At 45.5% G+C, this 17,699-nt stretch overlaps 1 protein-coding gene across 1 annotated transcript; it reads right to left on the bottom strand.

Moving 5' to 3' along the window:
- Window positions 1-6,713: 6,713 nt before the first annotated feature.
- RPS4X (ribosomal protein S4 X-linked) lies at window positions 6,714-10,589 on the bottom strand. The gene is made up of 7 exons (XM_084789599.1): window positions 10,468-10,589; window positions 9,520-9,597; window positions 9,076-9,256; window positions 8,790-8,887; window positions 7,767-7,938; window positions 7,204-7,361; window positions 6,714-6,897 (listed from the first exon to the last, which is right to left on the bottom strand). Exons 1-7 carry the CDS (start codon window positions 10,468-10,470, stop codon window positions 6,796-6,798), a joined length of 792 nt encoding a protein of 263 aa, XP_084645725.1. The 5' UTR covers window positions 10,471-10,589; the 3' UTR covers window positions 6,714-6,795.
- Window positions 10,590-17,699: the final 7,110 nt, after the last annotated feature.

Genomic DNA, 17,699 nt, shown 5'->3' with positions numbered 1-17,699 from the left:
AATGGAGACTGTTAAAAATGCAGATTAGGCCTGTGGTGGTGCATGCCTGTAATCTCAGCACCTGGGAGGCAGAGGCAACGGGATCACTGTGAGTTCGAGGCCAACCTGGTCTACAAAGCAAGTCTGGGACAGCTAAGGCTACACAGAGAAACCCTGTCTCAAAAATAAACTAACTAAACAACAAAATAATAAGTGTATTTGTTTTGTAACCATTACTGCAAATGTACAGAAAATTAAGGAAACATTCATACAGGGTTAACGATTGATACAGTAAAGTTGTTTATATCACTGAAAATGTGTGAAGTTCTAACATTTGTATCTTTGTTTTTCTACATTCCTCTTCTTTTTGTTTGAGACAGGCTGGCTCAGAGTCTGCCTGTCTTGGCCTCCTGAGAGCAGGAATGACAGTGTTAGCCAGCAAGCCAAGCTTTTATTTTGTTAATGCAAAAAACAGGAACCAGTACACGAGCTGAAACTCACCTTCGTTTTTTATTTATTTTTGTTTTCTGAGACAAAGTTTCCACTATACCTAGGTGGAGTCAGGTACTTCCTTTTTCTTTCTTTCTTTCTTTCTTTCTTTTTTTTTTTTTTTTTTTTTTTTTGTTTGATTGTTTTTGGTTTTTTTGTTTTTTGTTTTTTGAGACAGGGTTTCTCTGTGCAGCCTTGGCTGTCCTGCACTCACTCTGTAGACCAAGCTGACCTTGAACTCAAGTGATCTGGCTGCCTCTGCCTCCCAAGTGCTGGGATTAAAGACTTGAGCCACCACTCCCCCCCCCCTTTTTTTTTTTTTTGAGACAAGGTTTCTTTATGTAGCCCTGGCTGTCCTTGAACTTGCTCTGTAGACCAGGCTGGCCTCGAACTCACAGAGATCTGCCTGCCTCTGCTGGGATTAAAGGCGTGTGCCACCACCGCCTTGTTTATTTCACTTTTTCATTCAAGTTCAATGCTGGGAACCCATATAGTGGAAAGAGAGCCAACTCCTGCAAATGGTCCTCCGACTTCCACATGCTTGCTGAGGCACATGGGCACACACATAATAAATAAATGTAAAAATGTTCAAAAAAAGAGTTTAGCAAAAATCAATGAAAACATCCTGAAAAGGCTGGGCCTCGTGATGCAGGTTTATAATCAAAGTAACTCAACAGCTTGAGTAAGAATTGCCAGCTGGGCCATGCATGGTGTCACCCTCCTTTAATCCCAGCACTCAGGAGGCAGAGGCAGGCGGATTGCTATGAGTTATGAGGCCGGCCTGGTCTACAAAGTGAGTCCAGGACAGCCAAAGCTACACAGAGAAACCCTGTCTCGAAAACCCTACTACCCCCCCCTCCAAAAAAAAAAAAAAAAAGGAAGTAGGGCTGGCTGGGCATGGTGGTGAACACCTTTAATCCCAGCACTTGGCAGCTGGGTCTCTGTGAGTTTGAGCCTAGCCTGATCTACAAAGCGAGTCCAGAACAGGGCTTTGTGTAACAGAAAACACTGTCTTAAAAAAAAAAAAAGGAGGGCTGTTGTGGAGATAAACTTAACTATGTGGGGTTTAGGCCTTTAGAGATGTTTAATGGCTGGGATGTGACAGTTTGGAACTTTGGATTAGAAAAGCTTACCAATGCTGTAAACAGGTCTTAGTGGGACATTCTAGCAGGAGCTTGGAAGATAAGAATGCTAAGGGAAACACAGATAGTAAAGGCCTGCTTCAGAAGGTTCTAGAAGGGAACAGGACTCTCAGGAACCTGCCTAGTACATCACTTATGTAATATTTTGGCAAAAAAACCCAATCCACCCTGGCTTTATTTTACCTGTGTCTTGAGAACCTGTGTGAAGTCGAATGTAAAGATAACAGACTGCTTTGTTTGGCAGAGGATATTTCAAAACAGGAGAGCCTTCAGGTTAGTGCACAGAAACTAGCTGTAATCGTTAAAGATTTAAAGAGACCAGTGCCACGGAAGAGAGACCACCCATGCTTTAGTAAGGCCTAGCAAAGGTGTCCTGAGGGCAACCCCCACCGAATCAGAGGCTCCATCTTGGGAGGATCCAAATTCATTTACAGGAAGAAAGCCCAAGTTGAAGGGTCTCCTTACTCCTTAAAGCAACTGCGTAGGAAAGTGCTTCCCTAGAGCCCACTTACACAAGCTGGAACAGCATCTTCTCTGTGGTCCTGTTTTTACTGACATGGAAGGTGCAAAATGGAGAGCTCATAGAGTCCTGCTTAGTGGTTTCAGGGACCAGCTGAAGCCAGGTGATGTGTGGCAATCCATAGGCAAAGATGCTCCGGAGGTAGCTGCGTGTGAAGCTGTGGAGGTGAGCTTAGATTGCAGTAGAGAGTCTAGGATGTTGGAGAGGCCAGGGCCATGCACTGAGGAGTAAAAGCCAGCTCAGGAAAGAATCTGTGTGTGGTGAGGGCAGCAGAGCTGGAGAGAGTGGGGCCACACAAGCCGTTTGGGGCCCAGCTAATTCTATTATAAGCCCTCAATGTTGGACATACAGTTGTAGCACTTGGTGTCTTCCATGCCAAATCTTGTTTTCGTTTTTGGTAATTATTTCTTTTCTTTTTCTTTCTTTCTTTTTTTTTTTTTTTTTTTTTTTTTTTTTGGTTTTTCAAGACAGGGTTTCTCTGTGTGGCCTGGCTGTCCTGGATTTGCTTTGTAGACCAGGCTGGCCTCGACTCACAGCGATCCGCCTGCCTCTGCCTCCCAAGTGCTGGAATTAAAGGCATGTGCCACCATGCCTGGCTGGTAATTATTTCTTCCTATGCCTCGCTCTTCTGTTTTGGAATAGGAATTATTATTCTGGGCTATTATATGTTGGAAGTATGTAACATGTTTTTTATTTTATAGGAGTCACAGTAGAGGAATTTGGACAGTAAAATTTTTTCATTCATGATTTTGGTGTGTGCATGGCTGCACATATGGAGGTCTGAGTCAGTTCTATCCCACCACCTTTCTGAGTTCCAGGCCTTGAACTCAGGACATCAGTCTTGCACAGGAAGCACCTTCACCTGCTGAGCCATCTCCCACCCTGAGAGACTGGGCTTTGAAACTTTTGGAATTGTTAAAGGTTATAGGACTTTTAAAGTTGGAATGAGGAGCTGGAGAGATGGCTCAGAGGTTAAGAGCACTGCCTGTTCTTCCAAAGGTCCTGAGTTCAATTCCCAGCAACCACAGGCTACAATGAAATCTGCTGCCTTCTTCTAGCCTGCAGGTGTACATGCAGACAGAACACTGTATACTAAATAAATAAATCTTGTTTTTAAATGTTGGAATGAATTTTATATTATAGCGCGGTCATAGCCTTGTGAAAGGTTTTGGATTAAAAGTGATGTCTTTCAAGCAGGGCATGGTGGCACACACCTATAATCCCATCACTTGGGGAGGCAGAGGCAGGCAGATCTCTGTGAGTTCCAGGCCAGCCTGGTCTACAAAGCGAGTCTAGGACAGCCAAGGCTACACAGAGAAATCCTGCCTTAGAAGAAAACAAAGTGATGTGTTTGGGTGCCAAGTTGATGGGGTAGACTTGTGATGGTGTTAATGTACTTTGTAGTATCTAGAATCATCTGAGAGATGGGTCTCTGGGCATGCCTGTGGGGGATAGTCTTGATTGTATTCATTGAAGTGGGACGATTCGCCCACTTAAACAGTTCCCTAAAAGTATGGGTGGAGAAAGAGAGCCGAGCAGCAAGCAGCGGATGCATTCATCCCTCTCAGGGTGTGATATGACTAGCTGCCTCCAGCTAATCTTGAGTTCCCTGCCATGATGTATGTACCTTGAACACCAAGCTAAAAGAAACCTTGTCTCTCTTAATTTGCTTTTGTCACAGCATTTTATCACCTTAACAAACAAAGAACTGAGATACTGCTACAGAGTGTGTCTAAGGTCAGTATGAACACTTTTGGACAATTTATGGAGGCCTTGTCTCAAAATAAGGAAGAAAAAGAGGTCTGGAACCTGGGAGTATAGTTCAGTCATAATTGGGCTGGGGGATGTAGGTCAGTTAGTTGGTAGAATGCTTGCCTAGCATGCACAAAACTCCGGATTCAGTTCCAAGCATCATATGTACTGGGTATGGTGGTGTATATGTACAATCCCAGCACCTCGGTGGTAGAAGCAAGATCAACTGTACAGCAAGCTGGAGCCCAGCATGAGCTACATGTGACTGTGTGGGGGGAGGGGGGCTTGGGGGAGAGAACACAAGTGTGAGTGAGCCGGGGATACAGCTCAGTAGTAGCCGCCTTGTGTAGCATTGCTTACTATGAGTATGTATGTTTACCTACATGATTGTATGTGTCCCACAAGCAAGTGAACTGCCATGTGGGTGCTGGGAACTGAACCTGCGTTTACTCCAAGAGCAGTAAAGTGCTTTATTATTTATTTTTTTTGACAGGGTAGCTCTGGTCTGGAATTCATTATGTGGATCAGGCTGGCTGTGAACTCATAGGGGTCCTTCCCTGTCTGCCTCTGCTGGCATGTATTCTTAACTGCTGAGTCTTATCTCCAGCCTTGAGTGTTCTTTTAATCTTTCTTTTCTTTGTCTGTTTCCTTTTTGGCAGTACTGGAGCTTGAGCCCAGGACCTCATGCATACTGGGCTCATGGTATTTAGTAGCATGCTGTTTTATGATTCTGGCTAATGGCAGCGAGCCCAGTTTCCATTCAGCCATATGCTCTCCAGAGGAAGCAGCCAGTACTCTGTAAAGTGTTCTGTTGCTGAACTATAGTAGCTTATAGGTTAATGTTATGTATTTACTTGAGGGTTTTTGAAGCAGGGTTGCATGTAACCCAGAGGGGCCTCAGGCTGTGTAGCTAAAGAGGCCCTTCAACTCCTAAACCTGTCAGAAGGGCCTCAGGCTGTGTAGCTAAAGATGCCCTTCAACTAACTCCTAAGCCTGTCAGAAGCGCCTCAGGCTATGTAGCTAAAGATGCCCTTGAATTCCTAAACCTGTCTCCAGTTCCCTGAGGGCTAGGATAACGGGTGTGAGCCACCACTTGTTTGTTTTGTTTTTCGAGATAAGTGTTTCTCTGTATAGCCTTGACTGTCCTAGACTCGGTTTTTAGACCAGGCTGGCCTCGAACTCACAGCTATCCACTAGGGTGGCTTAAATCATAAATGCCCTGCTTCCTTGTCTAAAGACACGTAGCATAGGGTTCATGTTTACTAAGCGCTCTTCCTCAATGTAAAAATCCTTTCCCCTATGGCACTTGAAAGTTTTCTCATGGTAGCCTGAACCAGCTTCAGACCTCAGCTGTGCAGCCAGTATTAATAAGAGGTGTTTTTGTTTGTTTTGTTGCCTGAAGAGAATTCCATCTTCAAAGCTACATCAAACTTTCACAAACATTTCCCACGTGGAGGATAGCTGCTTCAAGGTTCCTAGGTGGGCCTGGTGGCACATACCTGTACTGTCAGATATGCAAAGGCTAAGACAGGAGGCTCGAGGGACGGAGAGAGGGAGACATAATGAAAGGAGTGGGAGAGATAGGAAGGCAGTCAGGTGTAGGGTTGACCCCTGTAGTGCCAGCTGTCCTGGCCAGCCTTTGAAAGCCGCGAACACCAGTGTGCTAACTTACCACTTGAAGCCCATGTAGAATAGTAACAGGCAGAAATGGAGCGTGTGCTTTCCTAGGTGACTTGTATCTGACACTCTGACCTTTTTGGTCTGTTTGAGAAGGTGTCAAATATAACATCTCCCAGCACACCAGTGTAAAGTGCTGTTGATGTAAAACCACAGCTCTAACCTCAAAGAGCAGAAGAGGCACTTTATTCTGGATCCAATAGAGACAACGGCCGAGGAATTCAGGTTTCCCCAATACCATTTCCAAGTGATAACAGTTCCATAAACAGAGAGGCATGAATGAATGAATCAAGACACTCAAGTCCTCCTTTAGTTAACCATCCACTTCCCAAGATGACTTGCAGCTGGAGGGTTGGCAGGTATCATCAGCACAAGACTAGCCTGTATTTCCACATCCATTTCCTAATTCCTTAGGTTACTTAATATAAAACTGCTTTGTAGCTACGCTGGTGGTAGTAGCGCTTGCCTTAAAGTCCCAGCTCTTAAGGCAGGCAGTTCCAGGACAGCCAAGGCTATACAAGGAAACCCTGTCTTGAAAAAACAACAAAAAACCCTACTTCCGAGTAGACTTAGCAACTGCTCCTTAAATCCTACTGCTGACAGGGGTATAAAGCCCATGCTGCTGCTGGTGCAGGGACAGAAGCATCACTGGATAAATTCCTGTTTGTTTTGGTCTCTTATCTCAGGGACACTTGTCAGCTCCACTGTTGACGTGTGCTTTCTTTAGAATTCACACCAGAAGGCCCCAAGAGACCGATAAACTTAAAGCTGCTGCTTAAGACTGGCTGGCTGCTCAGTAATATATATCTGGGAAAAACAGGCTGATTGTGTTCATGACTGCATTTATGACCTTAGTGCCTGGAAACTTTCACTCTATATATACATGGTTGGGGGACAGGAAGAAACCATTTTATTTTAAAAGGCAAAAGGTGCTCAGCTTCTTAAGTCCACACCATATTCAAGTGGTGAATATACATACCAAGGTCCTGGGTTAGAGCTTCAGTATTGCACACTGTGGCTAATCTGACTCACCCAGTAGGACTCATTAGAAGCACCCAGACTTGCTAGGCACTAGATCTCAATCAGCCTCAGAATGATTATTCAAATTTTAAACCATCAAATTCTGTTTGAACAAAGTGACACAAAAACACAAGTAGTTTCATCATGCTGTTTAATCTAGCATGTTGCCATGAGAGGCTTGAAATCATATCCCCAGCATGTCTCCTAGAGACCACTTCACCCACTGCTCTGTTTGGCAGCTAGCCTCTTGTCTCTCTCTTCAGCAATGGTGAGGCGGATCCCTTTTCCTCGGGGAAGAGAAATCCATGGTTTGTTGCCCTAAAGGAAAAAAAAAAGAAAACTCCATTAGTAGGATAGCACAGGACACAAGTGTCATGTTCCTATTGCTGTGGCTATTTTACTCAACCACAATACCCAACACCACCTGAGTTTGCGGGATAGTAGGCATACTTAAGGAACGCCTAGGAAAAGCACCCTCAAACCACTCACTCAAGATACACCCCATCACTAGCACTGCTCAGGAATCAGTGATAGATAGGGTGCCTTGGTTTTATGGCAAAGATGCCCTGCACTGTCTACTCTCCATGTTTTTATGGACTGCTGGGAAGGGAGACCCAGACTTACCTTGCCAATAACAAAAATGTTGGAAAGCCGAGTGGCAAAGCTGTTGCCATTGGCATCTTTCACATGAACCACATCAAAAGAACCGGGATGTCTCTCTCTGTTGGTGATCACACCAATTCTTCCCAAGTTAGCACCTCCAGTCACCATACACATATTCCCTAGGCAGGAAGAAACAAGCTGTCAAGCAAAGCACACTGCAACCCAACCACCCACTAAAACTTGCACCAAGTCCCAGGCTCAATCACCAGCAGCTGCAACCCCTACCCCAGACAAAAGCCAATCTAATTTCTATAGATCTGTAGCTTCAAGATCTGCCCCCAACCCCCAATTACAGCTAGTGTAAACCGATGATCTCTTGCCTGGATAACCTCTCGTCCCAAGGCAGTTCTGTTGCTATGGCGATACTCCAGGGATCATGTTGCCTATAATTTTGTTGTGCTGGAGATTGAGCCCAGGACCCTGAGTATACCAGGTAGGCACTCAATCACAAGGCTACACTTACAGTTCTCTTTTATTTAGACTAGTGAAAACCGAAACCTTTCCCGGGGACAGAGGCGGCTTACCAGTGTCAAACTTGATGAAGTCGGTTATTTTGCCCGTCTCCAAATCAATCTGAATGGTGTCGTTCACCTTGATGAGGGGATCAGGGTAGCGAATGGTGCGAGCATCATGGGTCACCAGATGTGGGATTCCCTTTGTGCCCACAAAGATCTTCCTCACTTTGCACAACTTGTACTAGAAATATAAAAGGGTTAAAGACGTTAAGCTAGCTCCCGTACACCTCATTACTGTTGTTTTTAGGTCTCGTCCCTGGCTTCAAAAACCCACAACTGCACTTTGTGCATTCTGCTCCAAACTAATTATATTAGCAGCTTGTCTAGCAACAATTATTCTACCTGGTATTTCAATTTGCTGCACTACTTGATAAGCTTTAAAGAAATCAAATTACTAGAGGCCACTGGGCATGTCCTCTAGTTTGCTGATAACGGGCAGCATGCAAGGAAACTGAAGCCACACCTATTGAATTAACCTTCATTTATAGCCAATTAAGTCAAGAAGCCCTAAACGTATGTGAAAAACCATCTAAAATCAAATTAAGCAAAGACAGTAATTAAAAAAGGCCCACCTCAAACCAATGCCCTAAATATTGTCAAGTCTCTAACCCACCTAAAGTAAAGCCAGACCTACAAATGGAGCTGTGGCAACAGGACTACATGGAGTCAAGACCCTTTCTACTCCCTTAGGTTCAAAGAAATACTTCAAAATTAACCCCAAGAAATGATTCTCCCTGTTTCCAAGACACCCAAAGTCACTGCTCTGCCACAAAAAAAAAAAAAAAAAAAAAAAAAAAGGGCTCCAAGACACCTAGCAACAGACCTTACAGAGACTGGAGGGACTGGGGACCTAGGCCAGTGACAGCATGTGCTCACCATGTGAGAACTGGGCTGAGTACCCAGCACCAAAAGTCAAGGCACACACCAGGACTCACTAAGCCGCTAACTCCTTTCCAGGCAGTTTGAATGAATTCCCACTGCTCTATATCTCACCATGCTCTAACTTAGAGAACAAGACCTAGCCACACTTACCTTGGCCTCCTCAGGTGTAATACGATGAACAGCAAAGCGCCCCTTGGTGTCGTAGATCAGCCGGAAGTTCTCTCCAGTCTTGTCAATGCTGATGACATCTGATATCAAAAAATAAGGAAACCAGTGACCTCACTACCTCACTGTTGAACTGGGGGGGGGGGGGGGCGCCCACACCATTTTTATTATGGTTCCACATAAAATGTAAAGTAAATGGGAATTTGGTTTTGAGAGGCTATCCCTGTAACATTTAAACAAAAATACCAAGTCTGTCTTTTTAATCACTGACCCATAAACCCAGCAGGGTAGGTGATATCGGTCCTGACTTTGCCGTCAATCTTAATGAAGCGCTGCATGCAAATCTTTTTTACTTCATCTCCAGTCAGGGCGTACTTAAGTCTGTTCCTTAGGAAAATGATCAGAGGCAGACATTCCCTCAGCTTGTGAGGACCAGTGGATGGACGAGGAGCCTGTTGAAAGTGTTAAAACCGTCATTTTACACAGGGGTGACATTTAGAAACTTAAAATTCTGTAGCATTTTCTCCTCCAAAGGATGGTCTGCTACTTGAGACCAGAGTCTGTGTATCCACTTAAGTGTACCATGTAACACGTGTTGTAAATTAAACATATATATCAAAGTTGAGGGATACAGGTCTTTGAGACAAAGATCCGCCGCATTCAGCCCCGCGAATAAATAACACTAAATGTCCACCTTTTACAACACAATACTTACAAACACGCCAGTCAGTTTATCCAGCATCCAATGTTTTGGAGCCGCTACACGTTTCAGATGTTTCTTGGGACCACGAGCCTGAAGGAAGTTTTAAAGGCAGTACTGTTAAATTGTTTCAGGTCTTTTAAAGAAAGCCTATGTAAATTCTTCTATGAACCGACTTTTGTGTTCTCCTGGTCAACAAATGTGGGCAATATTCAAACCAAGGGTCCAAGTAGAAAAGGCAGATACGCATTGCCAAGCTATACCCAGCGTTAGCTACACTGCTTAAAAGTGTGCCTGCTCACAAAAAAATTAGGTTCTTTCTACGGCACCATGCTTGTGAATTGCCCAGCGACTCGAATCCTAGACGCACCGGCAGACACAACATAAAGTCGCCCAGGACCTTATCTCAACTGTCAATCAAAAAAGTGTAGTATTAGCACACAGCTATCTGTTTCTGGTACAAAAATCAAATCTAACCTAGGCACTACCACGTGTACTGCTCCTTTGCATACTAAATGGCTGCTACCGACTTTCACATTCGAGAGCGGAAGAAGCCTTTTTTAATGCTTTGTAACCTGCTAGACAATGTAAAGTCTGTGTGCCAAAAAGACAAACGGACAAGCTAGTACCCATTCTCCACGCAGACCCGGCGCCCACCTGCCCCGGGCTTCGGTTTGCACTGCCGGTTACTCGCAGCTGCTGCCCAGTACAAAAAGCACTTCTCCCAGGGCTAGGAGGATGATGTGTGATCGAGCCCAAGGCCTTGCCCTCTGCGGCAGACTTTCCAATCTAGCTCTAGCCAGTAATCTCTCTCGCCATGGAGCCCATCTCCGCCAGCCTGCAGTAGCGCTTCCTCCGTTTCCACCCTGTAATCAGCCGCGGGAACCCTGATACCCGGACCAGCCTCGGTCAGGGAGGATGGAAGCCGATGCAACCCAAGAGCTCGCTATACCCCTGCCTTACCATGGCTGCGCTGGGAACGGAAAGAGACTCGCCTTCTTCCGGCGAATGAAGAAATTAGGGTCGGAGGCTGCGCGCGCCGGAGCCTGAGATGCTCCGCCCAGCTTTAGCCTTACCCAGCGGGCGGGTACTCTCTCTTGCCATCTGCTGGTTGGAGGTCAGAGGTCCCAAGCTGGGAAACCGAGGCTGAGACTCTCCCAAAGATTCTTGGGGTTTTCCCCAAGTCCTTCCTCGTCTATGTGCTGAGTGCCTTCCCAAGCTGAGTGGTGAGAGCTGGAGATGCTCAGACCAACCGGTCCAGACATCTGCCGGCAAGGAGAGTGCTCCTAGCGATGGTTGGGTGATAAAAATATACATTTTAACACTTGAAACGTTTCTTATACTTGGTTGCTTTCATTTTCCAGAGTTACTGAGCCCGTTAGTCAGCCTCATACTAAGAGGGTCAAAGACACTTCTTTTTGCTTTTGTGTAGATTGCTGAGGTAATGGAACATCCAGGGTGAGAGGGTAGGATCTCTGCTTGAACCTGGCACTCCGTTCCTGTATATGACACATTTGACGTTTGTCGCACTGTAAGGGAAGAGAGGGAACATTAGAGAGCGACTGGTTAGCTAGCCAGCATAGGTCTGCGTTATTCTGCTTTCCTGCCGTGAAGCTGTCCTTCATTCTCCGTTTCCTGCTCTGAAGGAACAGAGCCCTCTCAGTTATCTGTGGTTTTTCCCAAGTGGATGAACTCCACCCATCCTAAAGCTCAAAGATCCAGTCCTTTTAGACTGTTATGAAGGGGAAATTCTCTCCTCTCGTCTCCTCTTCCTCTTTTTTCTCATGTGTTTGCAATTATGTAAATATATATAATTTATTGGCATTAATGCGTGCTGGGGGAGGAATCACATATATATGAAATACACACACACACACACACACACATGTATCTTGAGACAGAGCCTCATTATATAACCCAGGCTAACCTCAAATCGATCGATAATTCTGTTATAACCTGCTGAGAGTTGGGTGTATGGGCACACACCCCTAAAGTCTATATAGTTAGTGGGTTTTGTTTTTCTTTTTTGGGGGGGAGGTTTTTGTTGTTTTGGAGACATAATCTCTAAAGCTAGCTTTTAACTTTTGGACTCAAGCAATCCTCCTACCTCAGTCTACCAAGTGCTGGGGACTACAAGCAAGCAGACTATATCTATTTCTATTTAATTTTTGAGACATGCCTCATCTTCCCAAGTGCTGGAATTATAGGCATGTACCACTATGGCCAGCCTATAGCTTTATTTTTAATTGATAGATAGTAATTGTAGTTATTTACAGTACAATTTACTGGCCAGTATTATATGGCTATGCATGTCTATAATGTTTAATAATCAGCTCAGAGCAACTGCCACATCTTCACCTCAGACCTTTATAACTTTGTGTTGGAAGCATTCAGTATCCTCTCTACTACCCATTTTGAAGCATTTAACCAAATTATTTTCTTTTTTCTTTAAGCCCAATATTTTCAACCATCACTACTGCACACCCATTAGCCATCTTCTTTCCATCCTTCCCAGGTTTCTATTAACCACTATTCTGATTAGCTTTTAATGCAATTAATTTCTTTTTAGGTTTATTTGTCTTATTTTTATGTTTATGAGTATTTGCTGGCACATAGTCTGTGTACCACTTGCATGCCTGGTGTTCCCAGAGGTCAGAAGACCTTGAATCCCCTGGAACTAGATTTATGCATAGTTGTGAACTGCCATGTGGATGCTGGGTGTTGAACCCAGGCCCTCTACAGGAACAACAAGTTCTCCTAACAGCTGAGACATCACTCCAGCCCTTTTATTTTATTTAAAAGGAAATAGTGTTGTATTGATTCTCTGACAATTTCCTGCATATGTATGATGTATTTTAGTCATATTTACACACTTCCATTTCCCTTTGCTACCCCGCTTCTGCTCCCTCTGGAACCCTTCTCTTCCCAGCATGCTCCCTTTGTACTTGAATGTATTGGGTCCCCCCCCTGTCTTGCTTTGTAGGCCAGGATGGCCTTGAACTCAGTGATCTACCTGCCTCTGCCTCCCAGTGCTGGGATTAAAGGCGTGCACTACCACGCCTGGCTAGTTGTTTTGTTTTAAGGCTGGGGCTCACTATATAGCCCTGGATGGCCTGGAACTCACTACAACCTGTCTGCATTTGCCTCCTGAGTGCTATGATTAAAGGCTATTTTTTTCCAGACAAGGTTTCTCTGTGTAGCCTTGGCTGTCCTGGAGCTCTCTTTGTAGACTAGGCCGGCCTTGAATTCACAGAGATCCACATGTCTGGACCTCCCAAGTGCTGGGATTAAAGGTGTGCCCACCACCACACCTGGCTTACTGTTTTTTTGTTTGTTTTGTTTTTTTGAGACAGGGTTTCTCTTTGTAGCCTTGGCTGTCCTAGATTCACTTTGTAGACCAGGCTGGCCTTGAACTCACAGCTATCCACTTGCTTCTGCCGAGTGCTGGGAATAAAGGCATGGGTCACCACCGCTTGGCTGCTTACTTGGTTTTTGGAGACAGGGTTTCTCTGTGTAGCCTTGGTTGTTCTGGAACTCACTTTGTAGACCAGGCTGGCCTCGAATTTACAGAGATGTGCCTGCCTGTGCCTCCCAGAGTGCTGGGAGGCCTGCCCCACTACGCCCAGCTCTTTCTTTTTAGGCCAGCCTGGTCTACAAAGTTAGTCCAGGACAGCCAAGGCTACATAGAGAAACCCTATCTCGAAAAACCAAAAAAAAAAAATAATAATAAATAAAAATAACTCACTGAAGTAGCTGAGAGTAGTGACACAGGGCTACATAGTGAGTCCAAAAAAAGGGGGAGGGGCGGAACTCCACAAAACCCAAGCAAACAAAATTAAATTCGTTTGTTTGAACTTCAGTTTTGTTTGCATGTGCTTGGGTGTGGGGTTGTTTACTGGGTCATGGGCAACTTAACAGTGACTACATCTCTGAAGAAAAAGGGCTCTTCAGTAGCCATTAACAGCCTAACAGCTGAAAGCTCTCCAACAAAGGATGGGTCCTCACAAGCTCCTCCCTCTTCCATGCTGGAATGTTAATGACTGGGTCTTTCACAGGTCCTGTGGCGGAAACCACAGACGCTGAATTCACTGGCCATGTTGTGTCCAGAAGTCAGCATTCCTTCCCATCCTTTGGCTCTTAAACTCCCATCCCTTAACACCCGGGTTCCATTACCTTGGGAACTCGTGTGTGTGTGTGTGTGTGTGTGTGTGTGTGTGTGTGTGTGTGTGTGTGTGTCTGTCTGTCTGTCTGTCTGTCTGTCTGTCTGTCTGTGTTAAGGAGGCTGGCGCTTTTAACACTGCCTGTGGACCCCATGATTCCTTAGCTTGGAACTGCCATCAACAGCTCGACTTTCTTCTACTCTGAACTGTATGGCCCAGGGGGCTGGGCTGCTCTTCCGTATGAGTGCACCGTTTTGGTTACCGCTCTTTTTGTACCTTTGGGCCTCCTGGCTGCAGCACCTGGTTTCCCTGCTCTCCCTTCCCCTCCCCCCTGTCCCCACATAGCCCAGCCCAGTCTACTCTGGGCTCCTTGATGTCACTGCTTTTGCCTATGTTTTCCCACATATCTATAGTAAACTTTCTCTTCCACCATCTAGGAGCAGTCATGTTCCTTTCCCGTCCGTCCCTCCCTCCCTCCCTCCCCACCCCCCACCTCTCTCTTTCTTTCTTTTCATCCACTGGTAAATACCTCATTCTCCCTGCTCCAAAGCTTAACTACATACAGCACTTAGCTCAAAGGGCAGGAAAGGGTGATTGACTTGCTTGCTGTCTACTAAACTGAACAGCCCCAGGAAAAAGAGCGGTCCTAACTCATTCCAGCAGGCCCTTCGCCACTAACAGGGAACTTGGTACTTCATCCAACACTTGGTAAATCATTGCTGAATGAACAAATTGAGTCAGCAGCCTGCTCATCTTGCTGTCCTACTAAACTTCCTCCCACTAGGAGCCTGAGCTCCTGACTCAAGAGGTTCCATTTTACAAATCTTTGTCTCTGCGTTCTCCTTACCCAGTAGCCATCTGCAAAGGAACAGAAGAAAAAGAACTTCTTAGCTCTCCTCCTTGGACAGGGTTAAGTAGGAGGGGAAGGGATGTTCTTTATTAAAAACCAAGGCAACATCTATAATAAATTATAACTAATTATTGGAAAGGGGCAATTAAGTTGGGTATGGTGCCACACACTTGTGATCCCAGCACTCTGCAGGCTGAGGCAGACAGGAAGATTTCGAGGTTGAGGCCAGCCTGGGCTATATGGTGAGACTCTGTGGCAAGAAACAAACGAAACAACCTGGCACAGTTGTTTGAAGGGGGGCGGTGGTGCCTAGAAAGAAAATAGAGAGGGCAAGACACTGAAGGTTTGTTTGAGTTTTAAAGTCTTAGGATCACCATGAAGAGAGTGGTGCAGCTAACAGGATCCAGGGAGGACAGTCCAACAGGGTAGAGCACATCTGTAATCTTGGCCCTTGGGAGGCAGAGAAGGGAGGGTCACGGTGAGATCCAGGCCAGCCTGGTCTACAGAGGGAGTTCCAGGCCAGCCTGGTCTACAGAGGGAGTTCCAGGCCAGCTAGAGAGGAGGAGGGGGTGCAGACAGGAGGATAAACAGTTCAGTGTTATCCTTGTCTGCTTAACAAGTTCGAGGCCAGCATGGATATGAGACCTAGCTCAAGAAAAGAGAAAAAGAAGAGAAAGGAAAGCAAGAGTTGATCTTGGGAGTGAGGGCTGACCACGGGCTATCCATTTAGAGAGGACAGGAGAAATGGCTGCCTGGAGCTGCACTCTAGCCCATTAGAAGTGTGGGGAGATGAACAGCCTGATTTCTTGCCTCCCAGACTGTTGGTTTCTTTGTTTTTGTACCGCAGCTTGTCAAAGGACTTGAGGGAGTCAAAACATCCTTTTCAATATTTTCTCTTCTCTCTCAATTTATATTTATACACAAATGGCATCATAACAATAATAAAGGGAATTTGGAACATGATACGTAAATTGCAAATAGAACATCCCCAAACACCCTGAACACATCATCTGTCTTCATTTGTTCCCTCTCCTGTTCTTTTTCTGATCGGTTTGTGAACACGCATACTTTTACTTAATTTTAGTCCTAGCATACAAACCATTATGCATTCTGATTTTATTATATTAGAAACATGTTCTGAGTCAGTAGGTAATTTCCATAATTATCATTTTAACAGCTGCATCATATTCCACTAAGTAGTTACCCCATAATTAACAAAGTTCTCTATTGTTGAACATTTAGTTTCCTTTGCTTTACTTCCTTACTTTTTCTTTATTAGGAATATTGCTATAGTGGACAAACTAGTTTCTTCCTCTTCCTTCTCTTGCTCCTCCATTTTGATTTTCCATGACACGATTTCACTGTGTGGCTCCAGCTGTCCTGGAACTCTCTCTTTAGGCCAGGCTGGCCTCAAACTCACAGAGATCCACCTGCTTCTTCCTCTCCAGTGCTGTAACTAAAGACATATGCCACCACTACCCAGCAAGATTTATTTTTTATGTGCATTGGTGTTTTGCCTGCATGTATGTCTATGTGAGGGCATCAGATCCCCTGGAACTGGCGTTACAGATGGTTGTGAGCTGCCATGTGGGTGCTGGGAATTGAACCTAGGTCCTATGGAAGAGCAGCTAGAACTCTTTTTTTTTTTTGGTTTTTCGACACAGGGTTTTTCTGTGTAGCCTTGGCTGTCCTGGACTCACTTTGTAGACCAGGCTGGCTTCGAACTCACACTGATCCGCCTGTTTCTGCCTCCCGAGTGCTGGGATTAAAGTCGTGCGCCACCACGCCCGGCTATAGCTAGAACTCTTCACCATGGAGCCATCTCTCCAGCTCAGCATGTACTACTGTGTTTTTAGTTCTCAGCACCCATGTTGGCTGGCTGACAACCACCTGTAACTCCAACTCCAGGGGAACATCCCAGTGCCTCTACTTGTACGTGGACTCAATTGCTTATACATACATACACATAATTAAAAGTAATACATTTTAAAAATCAAGAAACAAGCTGAGTGGTGGTAGCGCAGGGAGGCAGAGGCAGGTGGATCGCTGTGAGTTCGAGGCCAGCCTGGTCTACAAAGTGAGTCCAGGACAGACTCGGCTGTTACACAGAGAAACCCTGTCTCGAAAAACAAAAAATAAAAATCAAGAAACCAACAAGTAAGCAACAAGAAAAATCCACTCCTTCAACCACTATTTGTTGAATGCCTACTCTGTGTTAAGCTCTACATTATGAAGTAGATAGAGATGGTGAGGTGACTAAGACTTTCTTGCAAAGAGCTCACATTATAATGGTAGAAGCAAGGGAAGGGGGAAAACTGCTGGAAAGCTGCTGGAAAGGTGGCGAAGGAGGTTGGATCTTGGATTGGAATTCAGCCTGAAGGGACACAATGCTGAGCCAAGAAAGGACCACAGAGTTCAGGAGCAGCTTTGTACTGTAGAAAGGTAGATTCCCATCACTGCCTGAAGCATGGCTCCTAGGAAATGTAAACGGCACGGGAGGAGGCAGCCTCAGGGGAATTGCCACTATTCAAGCAAGCAAGAAGCCTGTGAGACCCAGATCTGTGACTATGGGACTAGTAAAGCAGGGTGGATTAAAAAGTCCCAGCAAGCCGGGCGTGGTGGCGCACGCCTTTAATCCCAGCACTTGGGAGGCAGAGGCAGGCGGATCGCTGTGAGTTCGAGGCCAGCCTGGTCTACAAAGTGAGTCCAGGACGGCCAAGGCTACACAGAGAGACTCTGTCTCGAAAAACCAAAAAAAAAAAAAAAAAAAAAAAGTCTCAGCAAGTGGAATAATGACAGGATCTGACTGGGAAGGGATGGATGGGGGGCGGCAGAGGTGGGGGGTGGGGTGGGGATAGAGGGTGAGGGGCAATTAAGACGATTGCTGTGTTTCTGTTTTGTTGTATTTACCTGAGCCAGAAGGTGACAGAGCAGCATGCTTGGGAAGAAGGGCAAAGGTCTGTGTGAGATGTGGGTTGAAGGGTGGAGGAACTCTTAGCTGGGAGGTATCTTATATACACAAGCCTGAACATAGATGTGTGATCTTGGCCAGAGGCTTGGGTTCAGAACTGCTCCATCTATGATGTGTTCACAGGAGTGACAGGCAATAACCAAGCATTGAGGAGGAGCAGTGGGTCTAGGGCTGTGGTTCTGCAGAGGATTCTTGGCTAGCATGTGCAAGGCCC

Source organism: Acomys minous (assembly GCF_964271855.1).
Source record: "Acomys minous genome assembly, chromosome: 7".
Lineage (NCBI taxonomy): Eukaryota > Metazoa > Chordata > Mammalia > Rodentia > Muridae > Acomys > Acomys minous.
Note: the sequence above shows the minus strand (reverse complement) of the source record. Positions and strands in the feature narration are given on the sequence as shown.